Consider the following 14,261-nt stretch of genomic DNA (forward strand, 5'->3'; position numbering starts at 1 on the left):
CAGTATTAAGCTCAATATTGTTACTATTGCGAGCTACAGTGCCAAGGGCGTTTTGAGGAATCCTTGGTTTCATTACCAGAAATGATTCATAATTACAATAATAATTATTATTTTTAATCAAAGCAATTTTTGATAGGCCCTACATTTACGAGGAAATCCTTGATAAGCTTTGTACAGTTAAATGGAATGATGACAATTTCTTTGAGCACTTTTGTGTTAGAGTACCGTTTGCAAATAAGCATGCCGTTATGGATTGGCTTTAGGGCTGCCCCAACCCTCAGGACCTGAAAATCCATATAATTTTTTTTTAAAGGTCCTTAACACAACAGTGACATATTTTCATGTCCATAATCATGAAAAGTGCCAAATCTCTCCCCCCCCCCCATTACCTTTTCTATAGGTTCCCCTAAACATGCCAGGGACCATCTCATCTGCCTTGAGAGTACATGTATATAGCTTGAGGCTACCTTTTTTTTAACAGATGGCTAATTCAAGCAAAATAACCATTGGTTTACAATGGGTATTACTTTACAAGCCGATTGACATTTCAGTATTATATTACAGTCACAACTGTGCCACCCACAACTGTACGAACTACTGCTACCCAAGCACCAACAACAACTGCGCTTCCTACAACACCAGGCAAGTATCTGTATATGCTTAGTGTAAAAGTGATGCTCCATATTCAGGGTGTGAAATTCAATGGATGGATGTAACAGTACCACTTTCTCACGATACTTGGGTCAAAATACACAGTCAGAATACACAATAAATTGCCTTTTTTTTTTGGACGAAACAGGTTTTAGGGTCATTGCGTTAAAATGATTATAATTATATTCTTGGAATGGATAGAGCAGTTTCTGTATTTTTTTTTTTTTTCAGCTAAAAGTAGCTTATGAAATTGGCTTTCCAGTCATTATTATTTTTATTGCTATATGTTTTTTTAAATATGAAATATAATTTTTGGTGTTTAGGTTCCGCTTTTTTTTACTCGCCCTGTATGTATCTCTACATATACACAGTTATGTATCATGATGCTGTATTGTGGCATTTCAGAATAGGGATTATCGATGCATCGATCATTAAAATATTGCGCCCCTACTGATAATTATCACTTTTTCTCAACAAAACAGGTACACTTGCACCAACCACCACACCTGGTACTACTCCTTTCATACCAGGTAATTATCTGAAACACGTCTTACTTTTACATTGAAAACCATTGCAGCAACAACTTTTATTGTTATTTCTAAATACTGATTTCAACCCAATACTTTTACCCTATCAAACATTATTTGTTGGCAACTAGGAGGGAGCACTAATATTACAGAACTACAGGACATCATTTCGCCTGTAATTGTTGATATACATACACTGCAGGTCATATGAACAGTGAACAAGCAACAAAGTTTGGGCCGCTTTTCAGATGATCTCGTATCTAAGAAAGGCATCCACACACCTTGGTATTATGAATGCCTTTCAGTAGATACCAGATAATCTGAAGAGTGGCCCAAAAAGATTGTTACAGTCTTTAGAGTTGGCCGTAACTTAAAAAAAGAGGTCCAACTTGGAATTCAAGTACTTTCATTTAATTAGCTATATCTCTGGACTGGCTGTCCAAGTGAGATGGGATAAAGACCATTGTGTAGAATACTTACTTTACATTCAGACTCATGTTTTACAAAAAGAAAGTGCTAGTATTTTTAATATATTTATGGATTGACTGCTACACTTCTATTGACACATGCTGTACAGCACCCTGTTTTACTAGTGAAGTTCATAACCCATGGTTTTCCTCACCTTTTGTTCAGTGAAGTGCCACCTGAGTGTGCTCTCAGTATTAGTGTGAAGCAAACACTTCATATAACGTCTCTTTTTTGTGTGTGTGCATAGATTGCGACGACGAGTGTCACATTGTGGAACCAATTCCGTGTGAAGATCAAGACTATAACAATTACAATCAACAGTCCCCTCCTTTCACAACAGACATCTTTTGTAATCCCAGTTTTGCGCATTTTATGGATTACCCCATACCATGTAAGTGCAAAGAAGGGTATCTCCGAGACTACAGCGATGGCCTGAATGAAAAATTCCTGCAATACCACATTGGCTTCGCCTGGGACACATATATGTGTGTGAAAATCGAGCAACCTTGTGGGGGACCTTGTGTTCTCAATAATAAAACTTACGAGGTCAGTTTCTGTTATTTGTTTGTCTTAGATTAGAGAATTTAACAAGAACACCATCCGATCCAAATTGGAAAAAAATTATTAACTTGCTTGCATGTAATTCCTCATTCCATCATTCTTGTATTCGACATTTAGCATTTTTTAAATGCATAATTTAGCATAATTTTGTTTGTACTCTCACCTTCAAACAAAACTTTCAAGCAATCAACATATTTGATTTTTTAAACATTATTACTAGCCTGGAGATCAAGTCCAAATTGGATGCGAGCTTTGCAAATGCGAGTTGGACTTTTCTGGAAGCAGTGAGGACATTAAATATGAGATGATCTGTAATCCTATCCCTGGATGTACAACAACACCAGGTATAATTATAAATAATATTTGTAAATTTTCTTTTTACAAGCGTTTAATATGATACATTCTATTAGACACATAATTTCAGACATTCAACACTCTGAGCTTCTATTGTTTTTTGACTGTCAATACCAAACCTTTGCCTATTACGAGAAAAAGAGTTACTGGTATAATTTTCCCTATTTTCCAATGGATGATCTATTATTTTGCATATACAGAGGAAATCTATTCCCCCTCCCCTGGCATTCAGTGGGCAATATTATGTATTTTCAAGCAGCTTTCTATGTAACTTCAATTTTCCTCAAATCATTTTATGAAAGGAGTAACCACGACTGTAGTAACAACACATAGAACAACACCATCGATAACAACTACACAGAAGCCAACGACTACCATAAGGTCAACAACAACCATCCCATCAACCACAACTCTGAGGTCAACCACAGCTAGTCCAACGACCACCATAAGGTCAACAACATTACCGTCAACCACAGCTGTCAGGTCTACTACCACTGTTCCAACAACCACCATAAGGTCCACAACATTACCGTCAACCACAACTCTTAGGTCAACTACCACTATTCCAACAACCACCATAAGGTCCACAACGTTACCATCAACCACAACTCTGAGGTCAACTACAACTATTCCAACGACCACCATAAGGTCCACAACGTTACCGTCAACCACAGCTTTGAGGTCCACTACAACTATTCCATCCACAACCAGAGCAAGGTCAACCACAGCAAGGTCAACCACATCTTTGAGAACATCTGCGACACAGACAACCACACCCCTTAGTTCAACTTCCCCCGTGAAGACAACCACGCCTCTGAGAACAACACCATTCCAATCAACCACAGCTGTATTTACAACTCTGCCACCTCCATCTACCACAATATCGCCATCAACCACAACACTTCTAACTACCACTGCAGTTCACACAACCACAGCACCACCAACAACTACAGCAGGTCAAACAACCAAAGCACCTCCAACAACTACAGCTGCCCCGAGTACCACAACTGAGCAGATCACAACAGCTGCAATAACTACCACTTCAGGTAGGTAGCCTCTGTGGCCATGATTGACAACAACGTTTGAAATTTTAAATGTTAAGCTGGTATTGTTTATGTGCTAGATTAACAGCAAGGATTACAACAGTGCATTTTCAATTTCGAAATCTACATTACAGTTTTCTGGTTTGGTGGTGGGAAAACAAGTTATCCTGCAGGCTTAGACTATCAGTTGGTTGATTTGTCATTGTTGGTTATTTGTCAGTACAAACAGGAACATTTAAGGAGAATTACAATTAAGCTGAATTATTGGAATGAAGTATTCATTGCAAAGATCATTTGGATCAAATCCAACAAAATATAACAGTCTTCAACATGTGTGGACAGCTTGTGACCACATAAGCTATCAGGGGCGTAGCACGGTCATTTTTATGGGGAGAATTTTCGGAAAAGGGCACTTGCACATCCGTTGTGAAATGTAGACGTTTTTTTTGTAAAAGTTTTTTTCTCTGGACACTTCACCTCCATAAAATCAAAAAGTGGGGGGGGGGGGGGGGGGGGGACTGGTACCATTTAACGATGGAGGCACTGTTTAAAACAGACAATTATGCACACAAAGGGCCAATATATGGTGCTTTTCAGGGTGATACATGTGCAAAATTCGGAAAAAGGCACCCCAAAAAATGGGCACAACTTCTTCTTTTGAAAAGGGCACTTGTTCAGAAAAAAAGGGCACTTTGTAAAAAAAGGGCACTCTACAAATTATTTGGGGGGGGGGGTTAAGTTCGTTGAAAAAAAGGGCAAAAGGGCATTTGAATGGAAAAGGCAGTTTTTTACAAAATATTGGGGGGGGGTAAATACCACCCCCCCCCCCCCCCCTGTTGGCTACGCCTATGGCTATTCCTAGATGCTTATGGCTGTTAAATTCTGTAGTTCTTTGTATTCATAATCATTCAGTCTTGGTCATTATTTTCAAACAATTAATCATAAATAAATCATCACAATTGACTAAAACTTATAAAGTAGTTGTAAGTAGACAATTCCATTCAAAGTTGATGTACTATAGTTGACTGTGAAGTCTGGATCAACACAACAAGCAAAGGACGTATCTCATGCCAGCAAACAGTTAAGTTACATATTTCCTGACATTTTATATTAATTAAAAGTAGTTTACATTGACATCAACCCCTTCAGCAGAGATGACTCATTTTTTACAATGAATATTTGTTCTTAAAAGCATTTGGTGATTTGAATCTTTTTGTGTTTTTGCCTCTAGAAGAATGTCTGGAATCACTGACCGAACTGGGCTTGGTTGAAATGTGGGTGATCTCTGACGGCAATGACAAAAACACACTTTATGGTCCACAGAATGAATGGAAAGTCAATAGCCTTGTCATATACTCAATCATTGAGACAATGTTTAGGACCCCAGCAGAGATAAGGGGAATTCGAATAAAGGCAATGGTGACCCTACCACTAGAAGTGACACTGAGCTACAGTGTGAATAGATCATTGGATTTCATAAAAATGGTAAGAGTATCAAAACATTATCATCCTAAACTTTTAATAGTTTAATGTATCTATTTTATGTTGTCATCATGAATTTACTTAATGGTGGCCCCTACTAGCCTTGGTCCAAGACGCTAGTGGTCGATAGCGGATCCTGCAAATCTAACGGCATGATTAGACCAGTCCAGGGGTGGATCCAGGAATTTTTGCAGGGGGGGGGGTTCATCAGCAAAACAATATGAAAATGTACACAGGTTTTTTTTTTCTCCGGACACTTGGCCTCCGTAAAATCAAAAACTGGGGGGGGGGGGGGGGGGGGGGGGGAGGAGGAGGGGGGGTACCATATTTCAATAGGGGGCGCTGTTCAAATTTGACGATTATTAACACTAGATTACAGAATGGTGTACCATATTTTAAACAGGCAGACATTATACCAGTACAATTTTTTTGGGGTGTCACAGCAGGGGGGGGGGGGGGAGGGATTGACTTTTTTTTAGGAATTTGTATGAATTTTTTTTTTGACAGCTGGGTGGAGGGGTTTGACCCCACCCCCCCCCCCCCCCCCCCCCCCTGGATCCGCCTCTGCAGTGCTCCTGCTTGCACTAACGTCTTTGGAATCCTGTAGTAGCCATTTAAATGTTTCTTCATTTTCTCCCAGGGCTTTCCTAGGGAACCAATCAAGAAATGGTTTATAGTCAGTCATGCACGTTCAGCGCTGAATGCTAACCTTTTTTTGTTTGGAAAGTTGATTGTCTTGGCACAGCAGTTGTAAACATATAGCTACGTGCGGTGATCCAGCATTGCTAATTAGATTTGCAATGCAGTTAACCCCCACATGTGACGATTGGTATCAAATGGGAAGCCACCGTTTCGATCGAAGATATTAATATTTACACCAACAGTCTCATTTACATAAAAAGGGCCAAGCCCCTGTTGATGCAAGTTTTCCAAGACGTTAGTGCGAGAAAGGTGCGGTACAACAATGCAAACATCACTATCGATCACTAACAAGTTGGGCCAAGACTAGCCCCTAAATACTTGAGTGTCTCTCCTGCTCTTCTGGCAAGTGGCACATGCCAAATAAATGCCAGTCTTCTCAATGGGCACTCCAAATAAAATATTTGGTTGTCCTGTCAGGTGAAAAAAGTCTTTCCTTCAGCAGAGCAGAAGAGCAAACTTCTGCCAATTAATCTAGCTGCATGTAGGGCGAATACCCAACCATTAGTCGCCATAACTTTCTCACTGACTTTTTATCAACCTTGGCCTTTTCACAGGATCTCACAATTCAACTCATCGAGGACCAATCCATCAATGTGATCTTCACAGAGCCCATCCGATTTGTCACAGACTTACAATTTAGTTTGAAGAGAAAACCTCAAGAAGACACACCGTTGCAACTGGACTACTTAGGCTGTGTTGAACGTAGGTTTGGATGGCTGAGGGAAATAACAGCAACATGAGAAGTTGATTAGGAATTGGTGTTACAGAATGAGATACACTACTTGCTTACCTAAACTGTTACAGCTAACAGACTGTTATCAATGTTATATCACAAGACTTCTCATTTTATAGTCTTACGTTCTGGTTGAAGTGCAACCTCCATCAAAGAGTGATAAAATTATGAAGGAATAACTCAAAATCAAAATGAGTCACCAAAGTACTGATTGTAAATCATAGATAAAATTGGGTGGTCTACTGCATCCATCTTACCTGTAGAGCCACTACTACTGCATATTTCCCTACAGGGCGCAATACATTAACGAAGAGTTCACACAATAGCCTTTACCTACAATACCCTGTGGTCTACCCACCGTGTTCTACCTCTTTCCCCATTTTTTTTTTCTCTGCGGTTTTCAAGTAAAATGTCCTTGCCTTCTGGCATTTGACTAAGAAATTTTCCAGTCAGAGTAAAATATAGTGTCCTCAGTCTACTTGTGACTCCGTCAGTTTCTTCGCATGAAATTCTGAGTTTTTGAATTGAAAATGTGCTCAAGAGACAACGTAATGTTAGGTGATGAGATAAGATCGTCTCGGAGCTCGGTAACCTGTAACGTGGAATCAGCGCTCTCCACAAGGCCACCTCTTTCTCAGTTGCTGAGTCTAGGGAGGCACTCTCCTCCCGAGGACAAATGCCTTCCTGGTACATCAGTGATTGATTCAGCATCAGAATTGTTCAGTGCCGTGGAATTCCAGCTGTTCTGCCTTTATCTTAGTCTTGGGATGTCCGGAATATACCGAATATTGAAATATTTGATCATCAATCAAATATTCGAATAGCTTTTTGCCAGTTTAAATATTCAAAAAGAGAAACTATGCACGTACCATAGAGCTATATTAAATTACTAGAGTCCTAACTCCTCATTCTTGCGTGTAGAGAGGCTTTGAAACATCCTAGGTGCAGACATTTTGAATACATGTGCGTGTTTGTAGAACAAGGAAATTAGATGGATTGAATTTTGACTGCACTCTACATGTAACGTGAAAGTAGAAGATGCGCAAACAACTTCAGCGCGTCATGACAGTTCAGAAAATGTCATGGCAAAAAGCATCTGCAGTGAATACGCGCACGCGTTGCGCTGTTTGCGTAGAGCAAAATGACTCGCTCTTTTGCTGATCATGTGTTTCAAATTTGGGTGTATTGGCTTCGATAACGCACCGGTATGGAATACAAATGCAGATATGCAAATAGATGTACAAAATACGTACCGGTACAAAATTTCTAGTTCTCCATAGGTTTGTTTACAAACATGGATGCGCCTATCAGGCATCTCTTTGTACATCGATTTAGCGCTCTAGTAACTTCATATAGCTCTATGGTACATACACACTTGACTGGGGAGTAATTTTAATTGTAAAGTTGCATTTCATTGTCAGATGATATTTTTTTTGTCAACGGTAACTTTCTTGTCGACACGTTCATGTATGTATCTTTGAGCCGGGTAATTCCCTGGATAGAACAGTACCTCTACTGCAATTGCAAAACACTCTTGCATTCAATAATATCCATCACTGCATGCAATTTTTAACTGGCATGCTTTGTATGCAACTTTTGACCAGCAAGGAAGGCAGCTTTAGGTGTGTGTAAAATGTGTTTGGTAAGTTTTGAATATATGAATATTCAGTCCAGTGCAGTTTCAAATAATTGAATACTATAATATTCGAAAATGGACTGCAATATCCGAGTCCTTCCAGAGCCAATTTCCCCAAAATAGAAATGTCAGTAAGATACGCTAAACCAACTAAGAGTCATTTTCCGACAGTTTTTATCGCCAAAATAAAGATGCTGACACAATCTCCTTACTTCTATCAGAGTATCTTGTCAGTGGAAGTGAGGATGGTACCACTATTCTAGCTTACGTGTTGTCAGCAGCCTTCCACTGTTAAGATGAAACCTTGTATATGGAACAGTTTGCCAGCTTTTCAGTACTGGAAGTACATAGAAGCAACATACTGGAAGCGCTGTTTTTCCCTTCTGATGGAGTGAAAAAAAACGCATGGAGTCACTCCGTCTTCTGAGTCAAGATTTATTTGCTGGGAAATTGCAGGACTCAGTGGAAGCAGAAGCTAAACCAATTGTTACTTCTGATCAAGTCAGTTTATGCAAGCCTGTTCTCAAGCCAGGGTCAGACTTGGCCAAGACCAGGAAATTAACGGCGAACTTTCAAATTTCCTTGGGATGTGCCCTAAAGAGTTTTCAAGGAAGGACTGTGAAAGCTACACAAACAGAGTATCATGGTGTTCATGAACCTGAATGATTGGCTGAAAGTCGGTCAGTCAAAGCAGGAAATAGGCAAAATGTTCAACCAGGGCCAAGTTCGGGCAAGGACCATTAGTCGACTAGTGGTTGATTTGTGACGTACCTTACGCCTGCGCACTGATAGCAACGTGCGAGCGTCTCTAGTCAAACGCTGGTCAAAATGTCATCGCAAAACTTCTGAATCCTGGCTCTCTGCTAGCGTTATGCATGCGCGCGGCTATTGGTTACCAGCGAAGCAACCAACCCCAGTAGGCTGGTTCCAAATAGTCGACTAGCGTAGTCAACCACCTTCGACTAGACAGAGTTCGGGCAAACGTTAGTTAACCATTGGTCAACTATAGTCCTTGCGCGAACTTGGCCATGGCCTTGGGTATTCCTCATCAATGAAGCAAAGTTGCAACCAATTCCCACACAGACCCCAAAATTCATTGGAGCAGTGATCTATCTCAGAACAAGCACTGTCTTCCCTACAGATATACGGACTCAAAATCTCCAAAGATTCCTCATCATAAAGGGTTTGTGGGTGACTCTTCAATGTCTTACATCCAAGCCTTGAAGCCATATCCTTCAAGAAATGTTTGTCCAGAGACCTCCCACTCGTAAACTGGTTCCATCATTGGATACACTTTTCACCAAGAACACTTTTCAAACTCCGTATGAACCAATTGGGCAAACAACTCTGCTTATAGATAGAATATATCATTTGCAAAGAGTAAGTGACAAAATTATTAGTTCAGTGTGTGACATCATGTAGCTGCAATCGGCTGAATGAGAACATGTCCCAGATACCAATTTTGGGCTAAATTTCAAACATGACTCAGCAACTTTTGAATTAAAACGAGATTCAGAAATATTGGGTTTTTTTGGTCAGAATATACAGCATTGACTGAGTTAAATCTTCATCAAGTTAGTTGTTAAACACCCTTCTTTAGATTTTGAGCACTTTTGTTGCTTCAAATTAAAAAAATGCACAAATGACAAATAATGAACTCTACCTTTAACCTAAACTCTACCTTTAACCAAAGTAAACTTGCCTTCCTACTTGCTGTAACAACAACTTGACATTGGAGTATTTTCGCCATGCCATGTCGATCGAATCTGGCCACATCACATGGGAACCAAATGGTGTTCAACTAATTCCCACAGTTCATTTCTCACCAAGAATCCATTCCAGAAGATAAAAAATGGTGTCCGGTGAGGTCCTTGAAGTGGTACCTCAGCAGAACTGAACCACACCGAGGGAAGTGTACTCAACTATTTATCACTTCAGTCCCTCTGTGTCCACCAACTTTGTGGGATACTATCACATGCTGGATTGTGACTGATCAAAACATTTGTCAAGTGGGTCGGACGAGTCTAAAATACATGCTCACAAGATGGGTGACAACATGGGCCTATTTGAAGAGAGTATCATGCAATGGTGGAGTGAGCCATCATTATCGTCAGATCTCATTGGTGATGGTGACTTCGCTGGTGACGGATGGGGCCAATGGCTGATGCACAAGGCCGGCCACAGATGTTGCAAACAAGGGCAGCATGTGGAGGAGTTTCTGGTCTTTGCTTCCTTTGCAGTCGTTTGGTTCTTGCAGACTGTATGCACCATTCCTCAAAGGATTCTGCTGCCATCTTGCAGGTTGAGCGCCATTGGGTATGGTTTGCTGCTGTAATCTCCCATGTTGCACAGTTGATGTTACAGGCTTTGAAGCTAGCCTTAAGCACATCTTTGAAACGCTTATGTTGGCTTCCACACGAATGAGCTCCTTCCTTCAGTTGGCGATAGAAGAGAGCTTTTGGAATTCTGGAATAGTCCATCTTCTGAAGATGACCAATTCAGCATAAGCGTGCAGCTACAATGTATGATCCGAACCTCAATCCCAGTGGTGATTCATCATTTGAGGATGTTGGTGTTGGGGACTTTATCTTGCCACTTGATATTGGCAATTCTTCGACAGTGCATGTGGAACTGGTCTATTCGTTGATATGGCAGAGGAAGGGAGTCTAGCTTTCACACCCATAGAGCAAGGTGGTTAACACAACTGTACGGTAAACTGCTACTTTGGTAGATAGCCGGACACCATGATCACTCCAAAGCCTCCGTTGCAGATTGCCAAATGCTGCACTAGCTTTAGCAATGCGGACATTGACTTCATTATCTATCATGGCATTCTGAGACACAACACTAACGAGATAGCAGAAGCTGTCTACTGCTTTTAGGGAGCTTCCATCCATTGTGACAGACGGCTGCACATAAAGTGAGCCTGACCTTGACCGAAGCAAGACCTCAGTCTTCGAAACTCCAAACACTTTCACAACTTGCTACCTTCGAGATGTCCTCAATACAGAGAGACAGACAGGGAAAATGGTATTGCTGGCAACCAGAGTATCTGTTGCACTTCCTCCCAGCATACTGAGTAGATGGGACCAGCTTAAAGGCTAAGTTGTACCCTATGTTGATGGTTGGTTTACACATATCTTACACTGGCCATTACGTTTACTTCCACAGATGACAATGACCAGTAAACGTAACCAATGTTTTTAGTCCTGTCCTGTCCTGTATACACACAGTATTATTCTGTTTCCCACCCCTGTTAATGGCTCTACAGGTAACATGAGTGCAGTAGACCCCCCCCCCCCCCCCCCCCCCCGCCCCAGTCATCTGGAGAGAATCTACTAGCGAATACTTGAGCATAGAGCATCCATCCCTCCCTCCCCACTGAGGGCTCACTGTAGATCCTTACAGGCTGGCTCTCAAGAAAAAAAGGCAGAACATGGTGGGCCATTGTAGGTAGGCTATTGTGTGAAGTCTTAGCAAATGGATTGCCCCCTCCAGGGAAATATGCAGCAGTAGTGGATCAATGGTTAGGTATTTCCATAGTAGACTCCCTTCACACAACTGTGGAGGGAAATTTAGTTGAATATTTTTGATGTATTAAATTCATGAATTCATTCTAAGTAGCAAGCGATTTATCATCTTTGTCTTTATTTGTCACCTTAGCGTTACCAGGAACAACACCTTTTACAAGTAGGCCTACAGAGTTTACTGTAACAGTACCAAGTACAACAGGTTTGTGCCAGTGAATGGTAATCTGCCGGCATTTGTCATGTTTACTTGCTCCCACCAGTTTTCATTACATAGGTATTCTGTGCCTTATGATAGGTGCCTAACCCATATCATTGGGATGTTTTCAGTGTTGTCGTTACCTTCTTGTGCCACCCAGTCAGTGCTGATGTCATGAGTCACAAAACCATTGGAAGATCTCTTTAACAGGGGTTATGAAATTCTGACACTGTTTCATATATTTCAACTCTGGATAAACTTTGGCTTCATTGTTTTAAAATGTAATTGTCTTCAATACAGATTGAAACTGTGATCATGCTGCCATTTGGGGGAAGTCATCAGTGCTGCCTATTGATGTCAAATATTATTGTTGGCGACATTTTTAAGTGTTAAATACATAAATAAATATTTTTCATCTTTCACAATGCCAGTCTATGCATGATGCTCTGAATCCATCCATAAATGTTATAATTGTGAAATATTAACTAAGAAGCATGATGAAACAAGCAAATAACATTTCGAATCATTTCTTGTTTTTCCTTTCAATCCTGAACCATTCTGCATTTAGTCTCTACAGTATTAAATGAAATATTCATGTATAATAAAAATTAAACAAATTAAAAGGAGAATTGTTCATATCCATTTTTTCTTGCGATCTATTTTTCATCTTGCATTGTGGGTGTCATAGCATTGTTATTGTACTTATTTGTGCTTATGCGACACCTAAGTGACTCGCCGGCAAATTGTAATAATATCTTACAATAGTTTTTTTTTGCAAAGCTATCATTTCAGCTTGATATCTTCTATGGATCTGTAGTGAAGAAATAAAATCTAGAAAATAAGTTTTACAATTTTAAATTTGTACACTTGTCTTGACCATCATTATTATTAAGTAATTAGGCAGTGTTGGCAAATTCCTACTTCTTTTCAATTGAGCAAGTGAAAAAGCTGTAATTTGGCTCGAATTGGGCATTGTTGGATTTTAGTCCTGTAATTTTGCTTTTTACGAAGTTGATTTGCAGTGAAAAAAAAGTGGAAACAGTAGTTAGGCCTTTATATTTATTTTGGGACCTTTTTGGGTAAAAGTACAATTGAGCTTTAAACACAAATTATGTAAGAGGACAAACAATCAAGGAAGACATTATGTTGTACACATTTTAAAAAAACAATAATGCATCGGTTATTTCTTCAAAATCATTTTAATCACATTTTCGCTTTTTATACTGAACTGCATTGCTTCTCTATGTACACATGTACTGGGCTCATTCCATTCCACCATGGAACACTTTTTATTGGGTGAAAAGGTTAGGCCTACACTTTTTGAATCCTTAAGCACGTTTGTGTCATCCTCATGACAATGACAACTACTGTGAGTACATTTCAATCACCTTTCAGAGGAGCCTTCAACAACAGTTACCACCACTGAACTGATAACGACTGAGGGTTCTACCACAGAGGGAATAACAACAACTGTTGTAACGACCACACCGGAGGCTACAACTACACAGAGGACAACTGTGTTTACTACAACAGGTTTGTACTAAATCAATTAGCTGGAATTTTTTACATTTTATGCTTGTAGGAGAGACACAAAAAGAATTACTTACTTCCCCTGAAATTGTTAACGTTGGCCAGTAGCAAAGGAGGATAGTGTGTTTAAGTGTAAATGCTTCTTTTTTTATGCCTCGTCGGCATAACTGAAGGGGCATACTGTTTCCATTTTGTCCATCCATCCGTGTGACATGTGTACGCTTGTGTGCATGTTTAATGGTGTAAATCGAGGACACACTTGTGAAGCATCACCGAGTAATTGCAATGAGGACAGGACTCAAATCAAGGACGACCCCGATTAGAAAACGTGCACAAAACCAATGGGAGCTGTTGCAAAAAGGTTGTAAACAAAAGATTGATGATCAGAAACAATAGAAAATCCTTGAATTACACCATGAACAAACCTGTTAGAGCATACACTTACCACAAGAGCCAACAGACAAAGGGAGAACAACATATTCTTTAAGTAATTTAAAGATACCTTTTTCATACTTGAGTTACAGAGCTCGTATCAGGAGCTTGCGACACCATCACGATGTCTTTATCAATTGGCGTTGTTGAGGCCCTCATGTGACCGGTCATGTGACCAGGCTTGGTCATACGACAAGAGGCGGTCATACACCCATGGGTCAGCTCGTACCCTCCATCTCTGTTCATATGAGGGCGGTGCCTGCTGATTTCCACAGCTTCACGAAATTTGCATTTCCAGAGGTCGTCCTCCCAGGCGATGATCTTAACAAAATTGTCCACGGAGATGTTATGTCCTGGAGTGGATATATGTTCACCAACTGCTGTCAGGGGGCTGACCTACTGGTGTGTTCTCTGTA

At 40.3% G+C, this 14,261-nt stretch overlaps 1 protein-coding gene across 1 annotated transcript in view; it reads left to right on the forward strand.

Annotated features, from left to right (window-relative positions):
- The window catches only part of LOC119719707 (mucin-5AC-like), a 127,634-nt gene that overhangs the window by 49,749 nt on the left and 63,624 nt on the right, over positions 1 to 14,261 (forward strand). Inside the window, exons 23-28 of the mRNA XM_038189204.1 lie at positions 565 to 642; positions 1,134 to 1,181; positions 1,894 to 2,192; positions 2,428 to 2,551; positions 2,864 to 3,607; positions 13,279 to 13,416. Of these exons, the coding sequence (XP_038045132.1) occupies positions 565 to 642; positions 1,134 to 1,181; positions 1,894 to 2,192; positions 2,428 to 2,551; positions 2,864 to 3,607; positions 13,279 to 13,416 (1,431 nt within the window). The remainder of the gene's footprint in view (positions 1 to 564; positions 643 to 1,133; positions 1,182 to 1,893; positions 2,193 to 2,427; positions 2,552 to 2,863; positions 3,608 to 13,278; positions 13,417 to 14,261) is intronic.

This window comes from Patiria miniata, unplaced genomic scaffold (genome assembly GCF_015706575.1).
Source record: "Patiria miniata isolate m_02_andy unplaced genomic scaffold, ASM1570657v1 HiC_scaffold_8, whole genome shotgun sequence".
Classification (NCBI taxonomy): domain Eukaryota; kingdom Metazoa; phylum Echinodermata; class Asteroidea; order Valvatida; family Asterinidae; genus Patiria; species Patiria miniata.